The 26976-nt window shown below is 40.9% G+C and overlaps 3 protein-coding genes, 1 long non-coding RNA gene and 1 other non-coding gene across 7 annotated transcripts; 1 reads left to right on the top strand and 4 right to left on the bottom strand.

Annotated features, from left to right (window-relative positions):
* Nucleotides 1-1866: 1866 nt before the first annotated feature.
* On the bottom strand, nucleotides 1867-8122 carry Faah (fumarylacetoacetate hydrolase). The gene is made up of 5 exons (XM_028182166.2): nucleotides 7499-8122; nucleotides 6876-7095; nucleotides 4966-5130; nucleotides 3628-3794; nucleotides 1867-2440 (listed from the first exon to the last, which is right to left on the bottom strand). Exons 1-5 carry the CDS (start codon nucleotides 7780-7782, stop codon nucleotides 2284-2286), a joined length of 993 nt encoding a protein of 330 aa, XP_028037967.2. The 5' UTR covers nucleotides 7783-8122; the 3' UTR covers nucleotides 1867-2283.
* Nucleotides 4485-4557, bottom strand: TRNAV-UAC (transfer RNA valine (anticodon UAC)). The gene has a single exon. It is a non-coding gene; the product is annotated as a tRNA-Val (tRNA).
* Nucleotides 8123-13745: 5623 nt separating the features above from the next.
* Nucleotides 13746-15475, bottom strand: mRpL35 (mitochondrial ribosomal protein L35). Its single transcript, XM_028182201.2, has 2 exons — nucleotides 15315-15475; nucleotides 13746-15179 (listed from the first exon to the last, which is right to left on the bottom strand). The coding sequence occupies exons 1-2, from the start codon at nucleotides 15334-15336 to the stop codon at nucleotides 14671-14673; spliced, it is 531 nt and encodes a 176-aa protein (XP_028038002.2). The 5' UTR covers nucleotides 15337-15475; the 3' UTR covers nucleotides 13746-14670.
* A 752-nt stretch (nucleotides 15476-16227) lies between these two features.
* On the top strand, nucleotides 16228-26943 carry LOC114248761 (MICOS complex subunit Mic60). Of its 3 annotated transcripts, XM_089738778.1 has the most exons (19): nucleotides 16228-16380; nucleotides 21580-21743; nucleotides 22272-22428; nucleotides 22744-22834; nucleotides 23236-23307; nucleotides 23471-23640; nucleotides 23709-23835; nucleotides 24039-24202; nucleotides 24272-24394; nucleotides 24470-24542; nucleotides 24948-25036; nucleotides 25116-25226; nucleotides 25298-25415; nucleotides 25501-25632; nucleotides 25892-25995; nucleotides 26067-26168; nucleotides 26241-26326; nucleotides 26392-26588; nucleotides 26637-26943. In XM_089738778.1, exons 1-18 carry the CDS (start codon nucleotides 16336-16338, stop codon nucleotides 26582-26584), a joined length of 2121 nt encoding a protein of 706 aa, XP_089594904.1. In that variant the 5' UTR covers nucleotides 16228-16335; the 3' UTR covers nucleotides 26585-26588; nucleotides 26637-26943. The 3 variants fall into 3 exon arrangements, with proteins under 3 accessions (XP_089594904.1, XP_028037976.2, XP_028037977.2); XM_028182175.2 differs by having other exon boundaries at nucleotides 26392-26943; XM_028182176.2 differs by lacking the exon at nucleotides 23236-23307 and having other exon boundaries at nucleotides 26392-26943.
* On the bottom strand, nucleotides 18373-20901 carry LOC149499770 (uncharacterized). The gene is made up of 3 exons (XR_016325491.1): nucleotides 20185-20901; nucleotides 20047-20095; nucleotides 18373-18932 (listed from the first exon to the last, which is right to left on the bottom strand). It is a non-coding gene; the product is annotated as an uncharacterized LOC149499770 (long non-coding RNA).
* Nucleotides 26944-26976: the final 33 nt, after the last annotated feature.

Here is a 26976-nt window from a genome sequence, read left to right as displayed (position 1 = left end):
TGGTGGCCAATGGTGAGGGATCAGTGAACTGCCTCACGCGTGAGGCGCTCGCGACAATAGCTTGACACCCTCTAACGAGTCCCAATTGCGTAACAAATAGAAAATTGCATGCATCAATAAAGTCGACCACCGATCTCGACTCAACTACTAAATTGTTCGAAATTATCTTCATAACGATGAATTTCCGTCGGATAGAGAGACTTAGATTCTGCGGGCGTCAAAAGAATACACCGAATTGTATTGAGCTCCGAGCCAGACATGCCGGACTCAAACCAGGGGTCAACTCGGACCGGACGCTACCCGTACCGACCACTTAACTCAATAAAGTCTCCTTGGGCAGCATTCAATTTAACATTGTATGGAAGGAGCGACGCGCGCAAATAGTTCTTCCTGCGAGCGAGCGGAAGACGGCGATTGGCTCAATTACGGAGCCATTCACCAATCAGCAGCCGCGGGACCCTCCTGTCATTCCGTTACTCAAGAACATGAGGCAATTTCCACAAACTTATCTATGACTAGCGGCCCGCTCCGGCTCCGCTCGGGTCTTTAACAAAAATTTCAACGATATTTGACGTTGTTTTATATTTTTTATTTTTAAATAATAGAACGCTTATTGCGGCATAACTATAATAGTTAGACATATGCTGTCGCGACACTTTTTGTAACTAATAATGTGTTCTACAAAGTCGTAGTAGGTACATTATTTTATTCTATCATCAATAGTTTTCGCAGGGCACGCGATGTAAAGAATATTTTAGGTATTTTTTTACACATTGGGTTACATTATTGGAGTTTTAGTAAGGACCCCTAATTTTTTTCAAAAAAGATTATAGCCTATGTCACTCGGGAATAGTGTAGCTTCCAAACAGTGAAAGAATTATTCAAATCGGTTCGGTAGTTTCGGAGCCTATTCAATACAAACAAACAAATTTTTCCTCTTTATAATATTACTAGTATAGATATAGAAGTATAGAAAACATGTTAGTTTAGCTAAGTAGTGCTCGATATTGTAGCTTTTTCTGTAGACGCGGATAAATTCCGTTAGGAATGTTCGCATCCCTAACACAGGAAAAGTGAAGGGTTGCCTGGAACAGACCTGTCCCGACAAGATCCTTCTCTACGACAGGCAGGTCGTTGATGGCGCGGCGGCTGACACACAGTGGGCAGACAGAGAGCTGCATATAGTCTTCAGTACATTAATTAGCACGTTGCTAAGATTACGTGTAGGCTCCGTGTGGCTGCGCGCGGTGGGATGATGTCAGAGAAGGGTCCCGTGTGCCGGCGAGGTTAATTAATGTAGTTAACCTCATTACTCTTACTGTCCAGCTCCGGTGAGGGTACGACGCTAATACTTCAATAGCTCACTTCACATTTCCAAGCACATATGAACTTGACGTACATATGCAAACATTTATATAAAGCTGTTACGAAGAACTGAGTGCCTAGCGCGATTTTCTTTTTATTTTTTTATTGCATAGATGGGTTGACGAACTCACAGCCCACCTGGTGTTTTTTTTTTTTTATTGCTTAGATGTGTGGACGAGCTCACAGCCCACCTGGTGTTAAGTGGTTACTGGAGCCCATAGACATCTACAACGTAAATGCGCCACCCACCTTGAGATATAAGTTCTAAGGTCTCAGTATAGTTACAACGGCTGCCCCACCCTTCGAACCGAAACGCATTACTGCTTCACGGCAGAAATAGGCAGGGTGGTGGTACCTGCCCGTGCGGACTCACAAGAGGTCCTACAATCAGTAAATATTCGTAGTATTTCAATTAAACGCACCATACAACGACCATAAATAAACTAATTAGATTCTGGTATAACATTTGTAGTTAGGCAATCACAGGACTCAAAACATCACTTCGAAATGTATTCAATATATCTTTATTTACCATAATATAAATGATCAGTTACAAAACAGTTTTAGGTCAGCATTAACATTAACACTAATAGTAGAATCAGATACCAGCATACATTGAACAATAAGTACCCTGTACTGATAGTGATGTCCAGGGCGAGTCCCCCGCGGGCGGCGCGCGGTCTCGCCGGTACATATATGTTTTCTAATTAAATATTTACATAACAAATGTTTACGAACGACTTTCACGAATAGCAGCAAGTGATTGTCATCGCCCAAAGACCATGGTATGTCGTGTGATTCAAATTAGTTAATTATCATTTAGTACAACACTGGTATTATATTAAATGCGGGTAGTCGCTGACTGAAATAGAGTCGAGACAGCCGGTGCGGGGCGGGGGGTGGTGGGGGGTGGTCGCGCTAAAACTTCTCGATGCGAACGTCGAAGGCGCCGATCTTCTCGATCTCGCTGGTGAGCACGTCCCCGGGCTGCAGGTACTCCGGGGGCTGCCGGTACATGCCCACGCCCCCCGGGGTGCCCGTCAGGATCAGGTCGCCGGGGACCAGGGTCATCACGCTGCACACAGTACGCGCACCGCTTACTCTAACATCATGTTAATAGCGGCCTGTATGAGCAGGCTACAGCGTGAGGTCGGCTGCAGCTTGAGACGTGAGGCTATCTTGTCCTTTAAACCAAACTGCACCGCTGTTCTGTGCATTTATGGTAAGACGACGGCACAAGCCGGGCGCGCTCAGCCCGGACCCCAATCAAGTTTTGGTGTCTATGGACTCCAATAATCATTTAACCCTGTGTACGGTCGGCTCGTTCGTTGCTCACTTCTTGTTCCACTCAAAGTTGTATAAATATTGAGTATACTGGCGTAGTTTATGGTATCGGTAACTTAACATATTGTGTATAAAGCACTTCGAATACTCCTTAGGGAACAGACTCAATTAAACCTTTAGGCCTTCCTAGGGCCTTCGTAGAGCCACTAGGCGCAAAATGAATCACGCACAGAATTTGAAGTAGCTTCCACAGTTCCTCTTTCTAATATAATATTATGTTATTGTATAATACTAGGTCTGTACCTGTGAAATTGCCGTTTAGTATACAGACAGTTAAAGTCATATTTTTATAATATATACACCTATTGTCGGTACGCCAGCTTTGCCAGCGCAACGGTAACATTCTAATGTCTTACTTGAAGAAGTCAGGTGTACGGGAGCCAACAAACACTTCAAAGACATCTTGTAATGTCTCTCTGGTATTTACTAATTATTTCAGTTTGGGAATAGTAAGAGTCTGGCGAGTACGGCGGACAGTCCAGAGCTTCTCCAGCCCAGTGCCCCACAGTGCGCACGCGCAGTAATGCCGCTGCCGCTATGTTGTGTACCGGCACTAGATCACCACACCGTGACTTTTTAGGGGTAAGGTTTCGTTTGGGAGTGTCTAGGTGCTAAATCAGGGTTTAACCTTTGTTACCTTGTCAACTTGATGCAGATGTGGTTCATTGGCGCCATATTGTTTTGACGCTAACGTTGAAAGCTGCTGCCAACTATCGCGACGGAACTCCTATTTTTATTGTGTCCATGTCGATGAAGAAGTTGCAAATGTAGTGGAAACAAACCACTAATCAATAAGCAATTAATGACCTTATTTGAAAACATCACTCCATATTTTGATTATGTGATGACTAATACTCACTCTGACAGCAGTCGAGTATTGTAAGCGGCAAGTTGAGAGGTAGAGAGCAGGAGACTCACGAGGAGATCCTATGCAGCAGGCTCGGGATGGAATGCACGAGCTGCGCCGTGCTGCTGCTCTGCTTGAGGACCCCGTTGAGCGAGCAGGACACGCGCAGCTCCACGGCCGCGCCCACCTCGTCGCTCGTCAGCACGCAAGGGCCCAGCGGACAGAACGTGTCCATGGACTGCACACACGCGCGCACGTGACTGACGCTATTCACTTTTTTTTCTGTTGCCCTTGTAGGCAGACGAGCACACGGCCCACCTGATGGTAAGTGGTTACCGTCGCCCATGGACTTCAGCAATGCCAAGGGCAGAGCCAAGCCGCTGCCTACCAAATCTGCCTATCACTTACTGTAGTGCCGTGCTGTGAGCAGGCGTCGGGTACAGGGAACGGAGAGAACTTACGACAAACGTACAAACCGTGAATTTGTTAATTAACAAAATAAAGTACGAATACAATTTCGTCATGTTATTTAGAATTCAAAGACAACACTTATTATTTGTATATGTACTACCCTAATAATAATATATAATATAAAATAAATACATACAACACAAATATTTATTCCCCCTATCTATTCGCTGGTAGCCTAAGAGGCTATACGGGTTCAACCTGAGAGAATTTACTAAACTAACACGAACCCTAGCAAGAGCCGTGCTTCGCAGAATCTACCACGGGATCGGAAACGCGACCCACTGAGGAGATCCGGCGAGAAACTCAGTGGGCTGCGTAGTAAGCACCGTTAGTAGGGACGCATGAGAATGTTGTAATTATTTTTTTTATAAACTTATGTATTTTTATTTTGTTTAATTCAAAAAAGTATGTAGCAAACGAAACTACCAAATACAGAATTAGAAAAATACAAAAAGAATGATTCCGGCCAGGATCGAACTGGCGGCCTTCTGCGTGTAAAGCAGATGTGATAACCACTACACCACGGAACCCGCTTACACGTTAACCTAAACTGCGGGTCTCTTTAACAATAACTTTTTGTATTCTCTGTAAATTACTTCATATTTTGTAAATAATTTAAAATATAACATAATAAATGGTAAAGTAAGTCTATTTGTCACGTCTAATGAGTCGACTCATCTTCATGAAATTAATCGACCGCATTATGAGTCCCAGAAAGGAGCAAGGTAGGCCCACAATTATAATAATTCATTATTAAACAGCAAACCCGACTGCGTTTAAAATACTATATTAAAAGCGAAAACAACCTCTATAAACAGTCGGGCTGCGTGGCTGCAGCTTTGGTAAAAAAAATGTATTGTTTATGAAGATTTTGTCTATTTTCTTCAATACATTTTTCAAATGCTCAAGTAGTAGAGGAGGCAGTAGTAGAGACGTACCTTCCCGAGCAGGAACTGTCCCATGTTCTTCTCTTTCTGCCAGTCCCTGGCGCTGATGTCCTGCGCGACGGTGTACCCGGCCACGTGCTGCAGCGCGTCCTCCTCGCGCACGCAGCTGGCCTCGCGCCCCACCACCACGCACAGCTCCACCTCCCAGTCCACCTTCTGCAAACAGCCGCTGTGCTTCATCGACAAACTTGTCCTTGATCAATACCGCTCCCAAAAGTTTTGTAATGCCATTAGGAGGTAACAGTCTACACACATCTCGGTCTGGTTCAGCATCGCTCAAGGTGTTTGTTAATTGTTGTCCTCGGTGGTCCGTCACACTCACTTAGCATAATAAATGAATGAAGTCTTTGTCTACAATATGTGGAAGTCCAGGACCTTATTATGATGACTCTTACTAACCAACTTGAATACCACATCTACTCGTGTAGTAGTGTTTATCCAACAACAGTCAAAATATAATTTATACATGCTGGGTTTGGTAAATTGGGTAGTTGATATATACAGATGAACACAGAATACAATGTTTCATTCAATACCTACAGAACAGAACACTATCATTATATCATCATTATTTTTATAAAGGCCTTATTATTTAATTACTCCTGTAGTGATGTAAATTATAAGTACAGAAGTCGAGGGATTGCAGATACAAATTCATCAATAAGTGTTCGGTCACCTCCTGTTATAATATCTATAAGCAACAATGGCCACTCACCATCAGGAGGCCGTTCGCCTTCAGGGACTGACTTCAAGATCATCTTGATAGACATACAGAGATCAGTAATAGCACGGCAAGGGGGAGCCACCGTCAACACGAGGGCTAAACGGTACAACAGATGATGATGAGGGCTAAATGGTACAACAGTCTATTTTTATACTTATTAGGGCCTCATTTCTGAAGGTGATCACAAGCTTGAGCTCCTTGGTTTATTAAAACTGACAACAGACATTATACGACAATGCCATGCGATGCGAAGATGCGATTTTTAAATGAATGAATTCATAAGAACATCGTGGCCGCTTTCGTATAAAGAAAGCAGACAAAATGATACTAAAAGTGTTGAGTTCGGCGAGATCATGTGCACCTACACGGCGTGGAGATTTAATTGACCCCAATTGCCACACGTCGGCGTCACGTCGCTCTCCTGTGATTCACGCTGATGGTTGACCCTAACCGCTCTGGTACGCATTATAAGAATTTTTAACATTTTCATTAATCTATGGGTTGGCATGAAAGCGCTTAGCATCAGGTGAACCTTGAACACCTGCACTTATGAACAAAAATAAAACAAACAATATTTTAGTGAACATGTCTACTGCAAAGGAGTTCACTGGTAGCAATCAGACTTCATTGACTATGCTGCTGTGATCAGGGCCTTTCATCACAGTGATGGAATGCACAGATCTGGGTTTTTGGTACTTTTTCAGATATTATTTTCAATATATATTGTTCCAAACCATTCTGTGTATACTGCATATAGAGTAGATGGCCCCTGGGCCCTAATAGTTCTTGAGTATGAGAATGATTGCACACCAAACAAGATAGAGTGGTTATTATGGATAACCTTGGGGCGGGCCTATGTTCAGCAGTGGACACCTGTGGGTCCATGATGATGATTGCATAAATAGGTGAATGAGCCCACTGCCTACCTGACAGTGAGTGACCAGCAGAGATTATGCACATCACTATGCCATAACCAATCTTAATGTCTAAGTCTAAATTCTGTAGTTATAATCCCTGTTCCACCCTTGAAACCAAAATGCATTACTACTTTCCAAGATAAATAAGCGAGTGATGGTACCCACCAGTGAGGGTATGCAAGATGCCGGGCAACTAACTTTGGCACTCATTGGTGTATTTAGACCCAAAAAAAAGTATTGTATTTGTATTAAATTCTAACCTTAGTAACATCAGTTCTGATCCTAACAGGCTGATCAGGTCCAATGATGGTGCTTGAAAATTTACTGAACACCATCGGCACAGGAGGTGGGGTGAGATTCTGCTCTTGGCAGTGATCCTTGTAGTTCAAGCCGATACAGAGGATTTTATCTACACCATGAATGGGCGCAGTTAGAGTGACTGATGATAGTGGTATAGTTGCTGGTTTTGTTGATTTCAACCTATTAAGAAGATGGAAAATAAAGATCTGATAACTTACTTTTTTAAAAATTATTATATATTTAGTTGTGTATGAAACTAAAGGTCTTAAGTGACCATTGAAAGCCTGACTTAACAACATGAATATCATAACCCACCCTAAGACATTACTATAAAATTGTAAGTTCCCCACTCTTCAAACTGGAACACATTTTTCACAACATTAATAAGCAGGACCACAGCATACACTGACAAGCTCTCACACTTTACCCTGCTTGCAGAAAACAATTAACAGTTGAATAAGATTTTTTGTGTCAATAATTTTTTTCAAAATATATTAATTTAAAGTTAATTGATTATTTGATGAAATGATGAAAAAGATAAGTGTTTGTGAAAATAAATAACACACATTATAAATGTACTCACTTCTTCACTTTTTCTAAATCTCCATTCCTGAGTATTTGGAGCAAAGTTGTCGGCAAGCTGGAGTCCGCCTTATTAATATCTACAATATCATTTCCTTCCAGGTAGCCCACACGTATATTTTTTGGAGTATCTTTGTATGAAAACTGTACTAACTTCATGTTTCTTGTTTTAGTTACAGAAAAACATCTAATTGTATTCAGAAAAATGTCTATTTTATTGACACTTTTCGATAATATGTGACTTTTCATTAAAGATAACGCGGAGCTACTTATCACTCTACTCATGGTTGAGGTACTTCGTATAGATTTAGGCGCAATCAGCAATACGTAAACAAAACCATTGAGACTTATGTAACGTCCAATTCGTTTATCGCGATTTTGATCGAAGCAGTGAACGCTAGTTTTGACCAGTTTTTAAAGCAGAAAGTAGTGTGTGAAGAATAGATTTTATTTTGATCAGTTTCCTGTTTACGTCGTTACCTATGCATAGGTTATTTCAATGCATGAGATTGTAACATATGCGAAAACTAGTAGCTAGTATTCGCTTGTGTAAATATATATTCATTTCTATTGTTCAAAATCAAAATAGTTCAAATTATTGTATTATGATGTAAACTTTTTTTAATGGATTTTATGACCTGGTAACTAAGACCTTTAGGTCATCTCTTATTTTAATTTTTATTCTTATTTTTATGATAAATGATAATATGGAGTGAAATATAATCTTTTTTTTATTGCCTTTGTAGGCAGACGAGCATACGGCCCACCTGATGGTGAGTGGTTACCGTCGCCCATGGACTTCAGCAATGCCAGGGGCAGAGCCAAGCCGCGGCCTACCGCTTAATACTCTCCACAAGCCTCGTTTGAAGAAGGACATGTCATAGCGCTCGGGAAACACCGTGGAGAGAAGCTCATTCCATAGCCGGATGGCACGTGGCAATAAAGTCCTCTGGAAACGCACTGTGAATGACCGCAGTGGCTCCAGGCTCCAGGTAGTATGGATGAACTCTACTCCGGTGGCGGGCGGTGCGATAATAAAAACGAGATGCCGGTATCATTTCGAACAATTCCTGAGAGCACTCCCCATGGAACATACGGTACAAAATACAGAGGGAACCGAAGTCCCTCCGCAAACCCAGAGGTTCCAAAAAGTAAAATGGTGGTCATTTACTGAGATTTTTTCAGTGGACTTTTTGGAGGAACCCGAGAAGTTACGTCCAGCGGCTTTGTTTCATTTTCCCACATTTGTGCACTTTCATAGATATTAAGCAATTAATAAACGTTGTAAGTAATGACGTGTTTTGCGCGACGTCGACTGGTTACCATTCGGTCTACAGGATCGGGTATGTAGTTTCCAGCGGCCACGACAACAGGGTTCTCATGTTCTCATGTCTCATGGGCCACCTTCTCAAAGTGGCGCAATGATGCCGACTGTAGATACTTACTGACTGAGTCAAGTTCCTGGTAATCATGGAGATCCACGTTCCTGAGGAACCATGGTGCTCCGACGGCTATCCTGCAAAATCGGGATTGAATAACCTGAAGGGTTTTTAATTTTGTGCAGGCCGCGTGAGCGAACACTACGCTTGCATACGTCATGACGGGGTGTACGCTTTTTTTTTATTGCTTAGATGGGTGGACGAGCTCACAGCCCACCTGGTGTTAAGTGGTTACTGGAGCCCATAGACATCTACAATGTAAATGCGCCACCCACCTTGAGATATAAGTTCTAAGGTCTCGTATAGTTACAACGGCTACCCCACCCTTCAAACCGAAACGCATTACTACTTCACGGCAGAAATAGGCAGGGCGGTGGTACCTACCCGCGCGGGCTCACAAGAGGTTCTACCACCAGTGATTACGCAAATTATAATTTTGCGGGTTTGATTTTTATTACACGATGTTATTCCTTCACCGTGGAAGTCAATCATGAACATTTGTAGTTTTGTAGAGAGTTACTTTATTACGGAGGAACAGTTTGCTTCGCTTGCAAAGCATAGCGTAATATGAAGGCGGCACGGTCGCGAACCGTTTTGATATGGGGACGGAGTGTCATCCCTCTGTCGAGGGTGACGCCTAGGTATTTGACCTTCGAGGTCCACGGTATAGGCTGGCCAAAGAGAGTGATGGGGCTAACGGCGGAGGTATTAACGCGCCTATTAGGGAGTGGGATGCTCGAAGTGGTATTCGGAAGGCGACCCCTTTTGAAGAGCACCGCTGTACTTGTCGTGGCGTTGGTGTCAATGCGCCACTTCCGGAACCACTGTCCCATGGTGGTTACTGCGATCTAGAGTCGCCGATGCAAAAGCGACTTCTTCCTACACAAGTAGTAGATAGCCGTGTTATCGGCGAAGAGATGGGTCTCCGGAGACCGGGGTATATCACTGATATACAAACTAAATAATAACGGGAAGGGCGCGGAGCCTTGCGGGACTCCGGCCGTCAGATGACGGGGGCGAAAACGAGTTCCCTCTACTCGATATCGAAACGAATGGTTCGACAAGAATAAAAAGTGCCGCAGCATTAAATACAGCACAGATAATACCATAGATATATGGATCATAGATCACTTAGGATATAACGATACGACGTACCTATATTATAGGTCCGCACATATGAAATTGGCACTTTGTACGGGAGGAATATAAGGAAGAAAGGAAGGTTCGAGAACTGTTTCTGAGAGTTAGCAGTCATCTTATTGATAATATTTGTTTATATATGTTTTTATATGTATATATTTATGATACCTATGTATATATTTATGTATATGTATTTATTTACATTGCAAAGTATTGCGTTGTCGTGAGCAGCAGTGGCCTAGAGCGATTGACCATACTCGGTTACTTCGGTTACTTACTCTCGGTTAACAGATACTTCTTCCTTTATGGTTTTCAGTTGCTGACAACAGATATCTGCCATACTCGTTTGGCCAGATTTTATAAAGCTGTAGTGAACGACACCGGCGCTAATCCACCACACACCCACAAGTAACTTTTTCTGAGTCAATTTTCGTTTAGGGGAGGATTTGGCTGGGTCTTCTGGGTTCACCCATTGCGAGGAGTGCTTCCGATTATCGTACAGTATCCACTTTTCATCACAAGTAATGACTCGATTTAAAATCCTTTCATAATTGTGTCGGTTGAGCAAAGTAACAGCAGTCGACGCGTGTTTGCAAGTTCGATTCACTCAATTCATGAGATACCATAGACCTATATAGTAGGGACACGACATATTGTTCTATACGTACAATTGCTTATATAAATAGCACCCATTTTGAAGGCACACACATAAACATATATCTATCTCGTTCTTACTCAGCACTTTAACTCGCAGGAAAACAATATAACAGTATTTCAGTGCGTACATAAAATGAAACATGAATATACATAAATGTCTCCGTCTCCGTCTAATGAGGCCGAAAATCCGCCATGTTTAGCGCGCCAAATGTCATTGTCACGTCAGTTCGGCCGTCTGTTTTGGGCATAGACCTATATAGTAGGGACACGACATATTGTTCTATACGTACAATTGCTTATATAAATAGCACCCATTTTGAAGGCACATACACAAACATATATCTATCTCGTTCTTACTCAGCACTTTAACTCGCAGGAAAACAATATAACAGTATTTCAGTGCGTACATAAAATGAAACATGAATATACGTAAATATCTCCGTCTCCGTCTAATGAGGCCGAAAATCCGCCATGTTTAGCGCGCCAAATGTCATTGTCACGTCAGTTCGGCCGTCTGTTTTGGGTTGTACATTATTTATTGACTATGATATCGATTTAATATGATTGATTATATAAAATTTCATAATTTATCATGCTTAAAACATACAAAAATAATAATTAAAACGTATTTTATAGGATCTCAAGAAAGTCGATGCCCTAAAACTATTATCTATATGTATTTAAATTCATTATGGAGCCCTCATCCGAAAAATCCATTTTTCGGTCGGAATCTATTGATCATGACACTAATCATAAATACCACTTTAAAATATGTCATCAAAACATATTTAGATATTCTGTTTAGATATTTCGGGAAAAAGGCTACCGACAAAATCTCTTCGGAACTATTTAAATAAAATAGTTTTATTCCGCAGTGAGTAAAACACTATTGTAAATTTGTTAAATATTTAATAATTAAGTGATTTTAGAGAGGAAGTCACAAGGAATGACGTTTGTAATTAATGAATAAATGTTCTGTAGGTGTTTTTTTTTTTCACGCGGTCCCTTGATAAGTTTAAAATTTGAATCACTCTCAAGCGAAAGTGATTCAAATGGTGCGGCGCACCTTCCTTGGGGTGCGCTGCGGTAGTATGTTACGGACTTTAGAGTCAGCAAAACAATTAAAATAGATTGTTATAGTCTAATAAAAACACGTACTCAAAATACGATAACATTTAGCATGCTAGAAATGGGCTGATGGCTTTGAACTACGCCATATCTTTATGTTTTGCGACAAACGACAACTTTATAAAATCAGTGTAGCAACTTTTAAAAATCATCATATCGTTTACTTGGCAAATTCGAAGGACGAACTTGTCTTAGATTTCACCCATCTAAATCATATCATATTTGCACATAACAATATACCAACTTACTTCCCATTAAAGTATAAATTCTACAAATAAATAATACTCAACAATATTTAAAATAAAATGAGCCAAGAACGTTTATCGATAAAACCTGATAACATTGAAATCTTTTGTACAGCACTAAAGCCGCCATGTTTTGTGGCCAGATGACGTCACAGTGGCACGAAATTTTGGTTGACGTTTCATTTCCATAGGCTTCCTACTTCATTGGTTTTGGGTTGTACATTATTTATTGACTTTGATATCGATTTAATATGATTGCTTATATAAAATTTCTAATTTTATCATGCTTAAAACATACAAAAATAATAATTAAAACATATTTTATAGGATCTCAAGAAAGTCGATGCCCCAAAACTATTATCTATATATATTTAAATTCATTATGGAGCCCTCATCCGAAAGATAGATTATACACTTAATATATTTGAATCCGAAATATCGGACACCATTTTTCGGTCGGAATCTATTCATCATGACACTAATCATAAATACCTCTTTAAAATATGTCATCAAAACATATTTAGACATTCTGTTTAGATATTTCGGGAAAAAGGCTACCGACAAAATCTCCTCGGAACTATTTAAATAAAATAGTTTTATTCCGCAATGAGTAAAACACTATTGTAAATTCGTTACATATTTATTAATTAAGTGATTTTAGAGAGGAAGTCACAAGGAATGACGTTTGTAATTTCATTAACGAATAAATGTTCTGTAGGTGTTTTTTTTTTATCAGGCGGTCCCTTGATAAGTTTAAAATTTGCATGCGGTGTGGTAGTGCGGTGCACCTTCCTTGAGGTGCACTGCGGTAGTGTGTTACGGACTTTAGGTCAGCAAAACAATTAAAATAGATTGTAATAGTCTAAGAAAAACACGTACTCAAAATACGATAACATTCAGCATGCTAGAAATGGACTGATGGCACTGTACTATGCCATATCTTTATGTTTTGCGGCAAACGACAACTTTATAAAATCAGTGTAGCAAATTTTAAAAATCGTCATATCGTTTACTTGGAAAATTTTAAGCACGAACTCGTCTTAGATTTCACATAATATCTAAATCACATCATCTTTGCACATAACAATATACTTACTTCCTATTAAAGTATAAATTCTACAAATACATTCATACTCAACAATATTTAAAATAAAATAAGCCAAGAACGTTTATCGATAAAACCTACTAACATTAAAATCTTCTGGGCAGCACTAAAGCCGCCATGTTTTGTGGCCAGATGACGTCACAGTGGCACGAATTTTTTGTTGACGTTTCATTTCCATAGGTTTCCTACTTCAGTGTGAGATACCCACCGTTCAAGTTTTTTACTTTCCCGACTTGCTTTAAGTGGATTAATATAGTTTTATTACTTACCACGAAGCCTGCAGCTATCTCTGAAGTGCTTTGTGATGGAACCGTAGCCTTTAATTCTTCATTTTCTACTTTGGTCTCTGGCCGTCCACAGGGTTAGTTCTGAAGTCGAAATTTCTAGAACGAAAACGTTGGAACCAAAAACGTACCGTGCTTTCTTTTGCGATACCAGCGCCGTACACATAATTAATCCTTCGAGCTGTTTCTGCAGCACTGGTGCCACGGTAGACTTCGTACTCGTAAATATACTGATATTTCATGTTTTCCATTGTGTGGTAATAAACGACGCCAAAGAAAAAAAACAATCGCCAGATCTGTCTCACATGAAATTAGTATGGGATGGGCTGGATAGAAAAGTTAAGAACTGTTGTCTGTCAAACTTAGTACAGTTGTGGAAGAATTTACAAAGTATATGGAAATTACTGGACCCCCAATATTTTTGTAAATTATCAAAAGAATGAATAAAATTTGTGAACAAATAAAAAAAAATTAGGGGTCAGTCATTTGACTAGCAAAAATGTTGTTTTTTTTATGTTATTATTTATTTGCATTAGGTAATTATATTTCACTAAATGATAGCTTCATTCATATTTTATTCAGATTTGTAATAAATAATGACTTGTGTTTTAATGACATTTTTATTTAAATTGCCTTTGTGTTTCCAAACTGTCATGGCGTGCAACCTCTTTGACAGGACATAAGACCTACAACAACTAAACACAAACTAATGACAGTCATTTGATAAGAATTCAAAAATAAAGAGAGAAACGGAACGAGGGTGTGTGACTAACAGCTGGCAGTACTTTTTTTACTTCCTAAAAGACAAACACGAACCAGATGACAAGGAACAAATTACCCGTTCTCATATGTACATAAAATAGACAACAAAAGAACTAACCGAACGTTCACAAACTTTTGAATGACATATGTATATAGCTATAGCTCTAATGAGCACAATCTGACCACAATAAAGACTAAACAGACAGACTAAATTTATACATCTAAAGCATTCATCATCATCAAACTTTAGATATCCACTGCTTAATATAGGCCTGTTGCATGGTTCAACACAATGACATGTTCTGTGCCTATTTCGACCATCTGATTTCAATAACCTTCAACAGGAGAAATGTAAAAGTACTAAATAAGTTCCAAGCTAAATTTAATTATGATCTACTGATAACTAAATAGCATTATTTCTGTATAGGTTGTTTTCTTGTGAAGTGAAATTCTTCACGGGTGTGATATGGAGCATAAGGGTCTTCTACATAATGCTTAGGTCTCTTCCAGTATTTTGTCACCATTTTATCAAGTAAAGTGTTTTGTGTAGAATTACAGAACACATGTTGCCTTAGCCTCCTTTTATTTGCAGATGATTTCTTCCATAATTTCTTGTGCCTTCCAACTTTAGTCCGAATCCAACCACCCCAGTGCAGTCTAAAAAATCGCTTGATAACAGCCTTTACTGTTTTCCTTTTGCCTTTTTTTAAACTAAACTTTGTAACCGATCTTGTTGGGGTAAAATCAATTTTCATTGAAATGTCCAATATTTGTTTGTTGGCTAGAAGTGAATTTTGAGGTAACAAGGATCTAGGTTGTATCTCTATATTCTTAAAGGCTGAGAAATGTCTGACATCTTTAGTAGTAAGCGTAATTGCATTGTGTAAGGGCGAAGCCGGAAGACATCGAGCATAGCGAGCAGCTGAAAAATAAAAAAATATTCATATGAAAAAGGAACACAATCTACTTAGACAGTAGAATACGGAGGAAATTATATAAATTCAAAGTTAATAATTTTATGGTAGTGAAATAGAGTTATTTATATACTATTCCTTACCAGTACTTAAAAAACGCAGCATTTTTACAAAAATGTTATAGTTCAAACATATTTTATGCAAAATTGAACTAACCACAACCTTTTGGGTTTAGAAAATAGAAATTAATGTGATAAAGTGGTTAGGTTCTTACATTCTTCCATACCGATAAATTAAGCAAATAAAACATAGCCAATACAGCCAAGTCTTTGAAAACAAATTATTTTTGCTAGAGATGTACACGAAAAATAAATGGACAACGAAAAAATATAAATTAATTAATATGAAATTGATTATGGACTAAACTAAAATAAAATAGGTATAAAAAAGAATCAACCGCTGAATAACTTAATCTTATCTTCTTGAAATTGTAGGAATTTATTGAAAGTTCGATAGGCTTTTTGAAAGAGCCAGAGAAATCACGTCTAACAGTTTTATTTCCTTTTCCTTCACGCATATTAACAGGTGCTAAACGGTTAATAAGCCTAGAACATTACACGTTAAACTTGAAGAAACAGTAAATGAATAAATATAGTATTGTACCGCAATCCTGTTTATTTCTGTAGCAAACCAGTGACATGTTCCGGCTGAAAGGGTAGGATAGTCGTTAAACAATACTGTTAAGACCACGATCTCATGTTACAAGGTGTGTGACGACACTGACTTTGCGACGTCTATGGACTCTTGTAACAACTTAATAGCAAGTGGAATAAAAAAAGTTAACATCTTACCGTTATCCTTAAGAAATATTTTTATTTTTGGTTTACATTACAGTGCCTAAATAGAGTTATTTGCAGTACCAAATACTCGAAATACTCCTGAAGAAATTGCAAAACTCATTAAATACAAACCAAATTTTCCCAATGGTAAAATGGCCCCCTATTTTTGTTTTTTTTTTTTTTTACTTTATGGTCAATGGATAGGTACAGTGGAAATAAAATTGATAATTTTAGTCATAGACAATATCTACCGTATTTATTTTAGTCCATAGATATTTATTTTAGTCTCTAAAAATTTGACGGCCCAAGTGGAGAGATTCCGAAAATGTACAAATTTACGAATCATTTATCGAATGCTAAATTAGTTTTGGTGAGTACATAAAATTTTGGACAATTTTTAAATGTTTTATTTTAATACTTTTTTCTATACTTAGTACATTATGAACATTTGTGTTTCCAAACAACGATTTTTCTCAGTGTTTTGATGTTTTACGATCTCTCCGGCAAGATATAAACATTATTATCTCCCTGTTATAGTAAAACCGATTGTATGGCCAGCCCTCATTGGAATAACAAACCAGACCTTGAAGTTGTTGTGCCTTACATAATACTTTTGATGTCATATTTCCTAAATGTAACCTATATGACTAAGGCTGTATGCACAACACACACGCACTGATATCATAGCAGATTAAGCGAGTCCAACAAAAAGTTATACAAATTGTTTACATAGAAACAAATTTCACAAAATGCAATAGAAATTGTTTTAAATTAGATTACAATTGAAAAAAAAAATAGGTTAATTATTTTGAAGTTAAATATAAATTATTAACATCAAAGTTGAAATACAACGCTAAAGTAATGAAAGCTAATTTGCGGATGTCCCATACAATAGAAAGTGAGTATTTGATTGAGAAGATGTTTTGAAAAATCGTTCTTTGTTTGTAGTGCATTGTGTGGTAAATTATATCAGATGATTCATTGATCCTGAGCCTTTCCAAAAAATGTATCGAATATGGTCATGCGCAAAGTGTGAACAGACAGTATCCTATGTCAAAAAGGGAATAAACGGCTGAAACTAAAGGGGAAAATAATAGTCCTTTTATTAACTGAATATATATTCATAGCATAACTAAGTTTATTATTGTGAGAAACATAACGGTTGTGTGCCTTTGACCTAGATTAGTACCACCCTATCTTTTGTCATCTTATTTTATCATTGTTCTCTGAGCTCAGAATTACACCAGCATACTGCAATTGACAACTGGCATTTATAGGGTATATATATATATATATATATGTCGGCGTTAAGCCAGGATTTACACACATAACTTCTTTTACAATGAAAATACAATACAATTCTATAAAACTTTAACATTACTTGTTTACAACAAAAAGCCACGCCTGAGTTATTCAGTGGTTTTTACACAATTAGCCATTTTGTGTTGGTTATAGCAACTACAACTTCTTTTATACAAACAAATGTAATTACTGCGAAACAATTCACAAAACATAGCTTAATATTCAAAATACATATTTTAGTGATTTTACATGACTCACATTTAATTTACTTTACATGAATTACTTTTAAGTAATATTAACTAACATTGTTATTATCCAGCCTAATAATAGATGGCGCCAACAACATAATTGCATAACAATTACAATACTGAATTAAATTATTAGTACTGTTAATTATAATATAAATTATTATTAATATTTGTGCTTTATTCATATTTAATCATTTATACAGTCATTTGGGTTTTTAAACAATAATATAAACATTAAACATATTCTGAACATTTTCACATCAAAACAGTGTCTGCTAATTATTAAATATGGTAGAATAACAGTTTTGTTGCTAATAATAAATAAATATTAACATATAATAAACTAATCTATATATTATTATGTTAATTATTGCCAACAGTGGCGTTTGCGCCCATACGGCCATACTGATTCCAGCGCGTCCCTTGCGCTGTTTTAGCATTTCACATAACAGTAAACAAGGCATATCCCCTACTGGGATCTGCCCAACACACAAGGCACCATTCACCCTTACGAGATCTAGCTAACACACAAGAGGATTACCCAACGGGATTTACCAAACACACAAAGCATCACCCATACGAGTCTAGTTAACTCGCAAGCCATCACCCTTACAGGATCTAGCCAACTCACCAGGCATCACCCTTACGGGATCTAGCCAACACACTCGGCATCACCCATTCGGGATCTAGCCAACTCACAAGGCATCACCCACTTGGGATCTAGCCAACCCACAAGGCATCACCCTCTCGGGATCTAGCCAACCCAAAAGGCATCACCCATTCGGGATCTAGCCAACTCATAAGGCATCACCCATTCGGGATCTAGCCAACTCATAAGGCATCACCCATTCGGGATCTAGCCAACTCATAAGGCATCACCCATACGGGATCTAGCCAACTCATAAGGCATCACCCATACGGGATCTAGCCAACTCATAAGGCATCACCCATACGGGATCTAGCCAACAAGACCAGGTTTAAGGATTCGCATGGTGGCCCGCCAGCGTTTTAGGAAGGATAATTGGATAGGAAAATAAAAGTAGATACCATAACAAATTATAAATCATTTTACAGCAGAACAAATCTCTCTGCCCATACGGTCAATTTGTCAGTTATCAGAATCCTCTGACATTAAGAGGATAGATTTACCTATATCAAACCGTTACCATTACTAAACCTTTACCTTTACCAAAACACATTAGATGACAGAGACCGCTCGTCCATCCATTTTTTACCAGCTGATTCAATTTCCCCTAATTCATCATTCAGCGGACCATTTTCAATTTGCTTTATTTTAATGACTGGTAGGGAACATCATCCTTCTAATGCCTCTGCATTTTTGTTTTATTGTTGTGCTGCAGCTTTTAATCAACTGTAATTCTTAAAGCTGCCTGTCAGATCTTATTAATTGATATTTTACAAACATGTGACATTTATGACCCATCAATAAGTTCAGCATGCCTGTTGACCATGCTCGCTCTCTTTGCAATAATGTGGTACTGAATTTCATATTGTTCACAAGTTTTTGAAACTCCTGAATTATCTTTTATCTTGGTGAATTTTTAAAAGTGACAGGTTTCCAAAAATGGAACTAAGATTTTAAAAACAGAAATCACATAGAGATCTGTGCCATCCTTTTTCTTGACTAATAATAAAGCAGCACCCCCACTAGAAACCTAGGGTGCAGAGTTAATCACTCATCCAAAAATAAATAATTATGAAAGGAAAAGTAAATAATATGGAGCTGCTGAACAGGGATGAGCTGTCTCTTATTATGGCATATTATTAAAAGTTTATTTTTATTTTTATTGTAATATGCTTGAACTCCTCAGAATAAACAGGAGACATACAGTATGTACAGCGTTGTACTATCCTATCCAAATTAATTATTTCAAATCCAACTTTTATCTGCCTGATCACCATCTATGAGACATGATTTGCAAAAGTTACATGATGATTGAATAATGACTCCAAACTTGAGCGTTCACTGTATAGAAACTTATAAAAATAGATATGTTCTCCTCAAAGAGTGCAACACTGAGAAGTTATTTTTAAAAGATTAAAACCTATTAGGATGTCAGCAAGACTGTCAGTATTACCATATGAAATTCTATAATAGTTCTAGTATTTTTCTCCATTAAAAGTCACAATGCTTTGTTTTGAAATCAGTTGACCCCTTATGCTCAAAAACTTTACATGAAGTTGTTTAGCTTACTAAATTAGATCTGCAATGATTTAAGTCTTAATTGTGGTGATACGTTTGTCATCTTGACGGCGGTAACAAGTTTTCTCGAAATTACGCAAGTGACGCAGTAACCACATTTAAAACCTTAGTGTTACTAAAAGTGCCACGAAAACTGAAGGAATCATTATGTGATTGTGATAAAACTGAGTTATGTTTAGACATTATATTTAGAGTACATTTTCAATTTGACGCTTTCGGAACGTTTTTAGAATCGATATTATTTAGGAAGCGAAATACATACCACAGCGTATTTCTCAATAACTTGGATCGAATAAATTTAAGATAAATACCTGAAATCAGTATTTTTACCATCTCAGCGTCAGTAGCTTTTCCAAAACATCCACGGTCTAGAACTCATTTTAAATATCCACAACTTTACTGAATGCATGGATCAGTTCGTCCCTCACTTGCTCCAATGCGGTTCAATACAAAGACCAGATATCGGCTTATGTCTTGCTTGCTCTTTTGAACTCGATGTTCATGCGATGAAACAATTAGCTTCATGATAGTTTCGTCCACATTTCCGCATCGGTCTTGATGTCACGCCCTCATCGGAGTTGAACGGCGGCAAATAAAAGTTATAATGCCACTACAAGGGTACAGCATTTGCAGCTATCATCACTTTTCGCCTTTTTAATACAGGTTGAGAGACCCATCACTTGTTCAACAGTGGGCTACTTCATTCGGAGGCTTACGATTAATTTTGGGGCTGCGATCCCACTTCTGATGTCGGCGTTAAGCCAGGATTTACACACATAACTTCTTTTACAATGAAAATACAATACAATTCTATAAAACTTTAACATTACTTGTTTACAACAAAAAGCCACGCCTGAGTTATTCAGTGGTTTTTACACAATTAGCCATTTTGTGTTGGTTATAGCAACTACAACTTCTTTTATACAAACAAATGTAATTACTGCGAAACAATTCACAAAACATAGCTTAATATTCAAAATACATATTTTAGTGATTTTACATGACTCACATTTAATTTACTTTACATGAATTACTTTTAAGTAATATTAACTAACATTGTTATTATCCAGCCTAATAATAGATGGCGCCAACAACATAATTGCATAACAATTACAATACTGAATTAAATTATTAGTACTGTTAATTATAATATAAATTATTATTAATATTTGTGCTTTATTCATATTTAATCATTTATACAGTCATTTGGGTTTTTAAACAATAATATAAACATTAAACATATTCTGAACATTTTCACATCAAAACAGTGTCTGCTAATTATTAAATATGGTAGAATAACAGTTTTGTTGCTAATAATAAATAAATATTAACATATAATAAACTAATCTATATATTATTATGTTAATTATTGCCAACAGTGGCGTTTGCGCCCATATATATATATATATATGTATACCTATAACCTATAATATATTATAGTAGGGTATATTATAAAACTGTATGAGTAGGTGCAATCATCCTGCCTATTTTTGTTGCGAAGTGGTCATGCACTCTGGTTTGGAATACAGTTGATTTGGCTTTGGTTCAGGACAGGATTCACATTGTGTTGTCTACAGGATTAAGTGAGCACTTAACAATAGGTGGGCCATGGGCTTGTTGACCCGTCAACAATATAAATCTTAACATGGTATGTCTTGGTTTTGAAACACAAATACTAGGGAAAGTTGTTTATGACATTAAACATGTCCTTTTTATTAAAGTAATATTCATGGACCAAAATAAATATAAAAGGTAAGTAATATGTATAACAACTAACATTAGATATATGATTTAGGTAAGAAGACACATTGATGGGTCCTCAGCAGCACTGATAGTACTTCGTCAAAACTCATACTCCCAGGATCATGGTACACGACAGCAACCCCGCAAGTCACGCAAGCTCTTCTGGAGCACTGTCGGAGCGACTGTACTTACTGGAGCTGCTGTTGTTTATGCCAAGTTAGTTTTTACTAGGTTTGATGGAACTAAGGTCTCAAACCATTTAACATAATAAGGAAAAATTATAGAAGATATTTCTTCTTTTTCATACACTTTATTTCATTTTTCAGCTGCTGTAGTGTGTGATTCCTCGTATCTCAAATCTGGCTCTAATCTCAAAGCAAAATATCCGTATAGTCCGTAATATCAGTAAGGTTACAACGGCTGCCCCACCCTTCAAACCGAAACGCATTACTGCTTCATGGCAGAAACAGGCAGGGTGGTGGTACCTACTCGTGCGGACTCACAAGAGGTTCTACCACCAGTAATTACGCAAACTAATTTTGCGGATTTGATTTTTATTACATGATATTATTCCTTCACCATGGATCAATCGTGAATATTTGTTAAGTACGTATTTCATTAGAAAAATTGGTACCCGCCTGGGGGATTCGAACACAGGTGCATCGCTAGATACGAATGCACCGGACGTCTTATCCTTTAGGCTACGACACTTGTATATATTTAAATTGTTAAAATTGATTGCAGACACAGTCCAGAGGCCCGAAACTGGTTAGAGTCAAATGTCCCTTGGGCCAATGACCTGGTAGCTCTCGTTTACCAGGAGAAGTCTTCACCGTGGAAGTTTACAGTGGACCGTTTCAACCAGGCCACCACGTCAATCAGCCACTTTGTGTTTGGAAAGGTTACCTTAACACTACCTATATATGTAAATATAAAAGTCTGTCGGCAAGTGGCGGCTGAGTACTTTCAAGGAATCTGTGAAATTCAATAGGGATGCTCACAGCAGGGCGTAACCGGGTTTCACTACTTGTTACAGTTATGTCAAAATGAGGATGGTTTTACAAAATAATTTCAAATTAATTTAAGTATTAACCAATTAAAAAGATATTGATTATGATTCGGAGTAAGACGGATCAAGTCTGCAGCTCTAGCCTAGCTAATAAAAATTTACGTCACATCGACATAAATTATTATTAAACATCATAAATAATTACAGGAAGGTGTTACGCCATTAGAGATAAAGTCGAGGTCACAGCAGGACATAGATGCAGATGCAGCAAAGAAGGCAACCAGCAAAGACTTCCAATGTATGTACTGTACTCATATATTTTTTTATTAATTACAATTAGTATGACAATTATTATTAATAAAATAATGATCATATGTGCATATAATTACTAAATCTATCCTAATAATCTTTAATACCTCATACAGAAAATAGAAAAGTACCTTGCTTGACATTCAGGAGAAACATTGTTTGTATTTTATTTCATTGTATTTCATTTCATTTGTTTTGTTTGTTTTTCAACACATTGCTATCCAGTCCAGTCAAGTGGCTCAGCCAGCACGACTCCTTAAGTTGTTTGATAAGACTTATTGATTCCAAACCTGTAAATAAAAGTACTTTAATTCAGCCAGCCACTGAACTATCTGTGAAGCAAATCATTTTTAATAAACGTTATGAACTTGTATTCCGTGTGACTAACAGTGCCTCCGCCCTCCCTTGAGCCCCTCTACGTGGAGGAGAAGAAGCTTGGAACCCCGGATGTAGACACACCAGGTAGGTCGATAGGCTACCTGATTGTCTCAATATTAATATTGAATCTTACATAAACAATTTAAAAATAAATAACAAGTAACAATAAAAAAACAAATAAATCCCATCTAATCTCTTAATTTTTGAAAACGTACATATGTAAGTAAAAGTTGAACGTGTTGCGCAGCTACGGTGGTGCAGACGGAGCGCTGCGAGCCCGCGCGCGCCCCGGCCGCCGCCGTGCCCGCCGAGCTGGTGCAGCTGGAGCGCGACATGATGGACAACACCAAGCTGGCCCTCGACAGCTACAAGCGCGCCTCCCAGCACTGCAAGCGCTACAACGACGCGCTCTACAAGGTGGGCGCCCCCGCCGCGCCGCCCCCCAACCCCCCGCACAGCCCCCTGTACTCTGGCGTCGTTCGCAGATAGTGGAGTCCACCGTGGAGGAGCTGGACAAGAGGCACTTCTCGGCGCTGCAGGGCGCGCAGAGCGAGCGGGACGCGGCGCACGAGCAGGCCGCGGAGGCCGCCGCTCGCGCCAAGAGCGCCATCCGTCAGTACACTCCGCCCCGCCCTCTAGTGATACTAACATTATCACATATCATCAAGCAAATAAAGAAATAATACAATTCATTAACTTCACCACGAACACGATTTAATCACAATAATAGTATTACTGTTCCAAGTAAAGTATTGCTGAGGCGGCGTGATGTCCACGGGCCGCAGTAGAGTGATGTCCGCATGCACTGCTTGCAGAGCGGGTGGAGAGCGCGCTGGAGGCCGGGGCGCCGGTGCCGCCCCCCGCGGCCGCCGCCACCCGGCGCCACGCCGCCGCCTTCGGGGAGCAGCTGGCGGCCGCGGAGGCCGAGTACTGCCGGTGCCGGGACGAGGCGCTGCTGGCCGACCGCTACTGGGACAAGGTACGGGACCCGCGTGCACTAGCGAGCGTCCTCGGGATCAGGAACGTAAGGCCTGTGTACTGTCGCCAGGTGGAGGCGGCCCGGTCTGCGTTCCGGGCGGAGCTGGCGGCGCTGTTCCCGGGCGCCGACCTCAGCGCGCGCTCCCTGCCCTCCGCGCACGTCGACCTGCTGCTCGTCTACACGCTCAAGCAGGTAGCGCCCGCCCCGCGCCATAACTACACTTTGTGCTCTCAAACAATTATTGTAAATTAACAATTGATGTTACAGATCCAGTTCCTGCAAAACCAGCTGGCGGAGCTGCAGACCGTGCGGGAGCAGAAGATCAACCGCGCCATTGAGTGTCAGTACCGCTGCGTTGCCGGTCCCGGTTTCACCGTCGCCCATCCCGTGGTCACCGTCGCCGGTCCCGTGGTCACCGTCGCCGGTCCCGTGGTCGTCGTCGCTGGTCCCGTGGTCACCGTCGCCGGTCCCGTGGTCACCGTTGCTGGTCCTGTGGTCACCGGCGCCCGCGGGGTCTCTGCCTGTCGGTGATTTTTACAGTTGACCGTAGAGATAGCGACAACGGACGTGTCAGTGGGGGCGTTTGATGTCAAGATACTTTATATAAATATAAGAACGATTCAATTAACATGTCCATTACTATCACGATAGCACAATTGTGTGACAAGTTGTTGCCGTCAGTGACGTCACCCACCGAGTGACGTCACTGCGACGGGGCCGCCCCTGACGCGCGACCGCTCCACAGGTCACGACGAGAAGGCGCTCATCGAAGCTAAAGTGGAGGACCTAATCAAAGCGGAACGCGTCGAGAGGGAGAAGGAATTCCTCAAGAGGGTGAGTGCAACTAGTGTCGAGCTCCGGGGAGTGGCCGGGGGCTCCGATCGCCCGACTAACGGAGCCTGTCATGTCGCAGAGCCTGGCGCTGCAGGCCGAGGCCCACAGGAGCCTCCGGGAGCAGCTCAAGAAGCAGTTCGAGATACAGCAGGAGGTCCTGCAGGAGAAGGTCGCCAGCAAGGAGAAAGAGGTCAGTGAGGCTCCTTCTGGTACGACGCGGAGCCAGTGAACCGGGCGGTGACGTGTGGCGTGACGTTGCAGGTGATGTCCCGCCTGGCGCGCGCGCAGTCCGAGCGCCTGGAGCACGAGCGCGCGCAGCACAAGCGCGAGCTGGGCGCCGCCGCCGCGCGCCTCGCCGCCGTGCAGCACGCGCTCAAACGTAACGCACCGCCCCCAACCCCCCTCCCTCCCCTCCCATAGTGAAGTAACGTGAACAGTCATAGAGCGAGTGTGTTGTGCCGCAGAGCGGGCGGGCGCGGAGGAGGAGGCGCGGCGCAGCGCGGCGCTGTGGGCGGCGGCGGGCGGCGTGCTGGCCGCGCTGTCCGCGCCGCGCCGGGCGCCGCTGCGGGACCACGTGGCCGCCGTGCGCAGCGCCGGTACGAGCCTCTATTGCACCCTCCCTGCAGGGGACAGTAACCCACATTACAGGATCACATGAGCACAGACACCCTCAGGTCGGGAGCGACTGCTCGGCATCAGACGGAATTTCAAATTGATCCTAAGAGTCACGTTACAAGACTGACTGGGGGCGCGCCCAGCGGTCATTGCTCGTGAAAAGACGGAACTTTTTAGTTATTTTCTCTTTATCTTACGATCATTATAATACTATAATAATTATATGTTTTGAACTATTAGGTAAGGACGACAAATTGGTGCAGAGCATCCTGCAGAGCATCTCGCGAGACGCGCTGGAGCACGGCGTGGCCACCGAGCAGGAGCTCCGGGACAGCTTCGACAGGGTGCGTCCCCGCCCCGCCCCGCGGCCGCCCCCCGCGGACCACCTGGTTTACATCCACCTATATATTTGCAGATGGAAAAGACAGTACTGAAGGTGGCGCTGGTGGGGCGCGAGGGAGCCTCCCTGCCGGTGTACTTCCTGTCTTGGCTGCAGTCCAAGCTGCTGTTCTACAAGGTACGTGCGGCGCCTCGTGCGGAGCGCGGGCTCGTCTGTACTTGTCATAAAGCGGCTTGTGACTGTTGGCAGCTGTCGGAGCTTCCCGAGGAGGAGATGGAGGACAAGCCCGTAGACTACACCAAGCTGGACAACTTCGAGATCATGCAGCGGGCCAGGTAAGGGTTTAACTTGTTGTCAGTGCGCGTTCTCGTGCGGCGGGACTGACGTGTGGTTGGCGCAGATGGCAGCTGGAGCGCGGCGCGGTGGAGCGGGCGGCGCGGCTGCTGGGCGCGCTGCGGGGCGCGGGGCGGGCGGCGGGCGCGGCGTGGGCGGGGCCGGCGCGCGAGCACCTGGCCGTGCGCCAGGCCGCGCACGCGCTCATGGCGCACGCGCTCATGGCGCACGCCGAGCTGTCCTCGCTGCTGCACGTGTAGCCGCACGTGTAGCCGCACGTGTAGCCGCACGTGTAGCCGCACATGTAGCCGCCGACCCTACCGCACCGCGACTGGCAATGAAATAACACCATTTATTTTGAAAACTGTTTACATCATTTTTTTTACTCTCCTTATTTAATTAATCTCCGTCGTTGGTTTTCCTAAAAAAATTGTAAATGATGTCCAAGGGCAACTTCGAAACCTTAAAAAATGCAAAATAACAAAAATGTTTTGCAAACGATCGCATTTAAAATGTAACAACGGTCGGAGTGGACGACCGTTGAAGTGAGACCGAGTCGGAACTCGCGACTGTAAATATCTCGTCTAGTAAATTATAAATTAAATGATTTTTAATTGAACATCGTTGGTTTTATTTTACACTAGCGACCCGC

Source organism: Bombyx mandarina, chromosome 26 (assembly GCF_030267445.1).
Source record: "Bombyx mandarina strain Sakado chromosome 26, ASM3026744v2".
In the NCBI taxonomy this organism is placed as follows: domain Eukaryota; kingdom Metazoa; phylum Arthropoda; class Insecta; order Lepidoptera; family Bombycidae; genus Bombyx; species Bombyx mandarina.
This window is presented reverse-complemented; position numbering and strand designations above follow the sequence as displayed.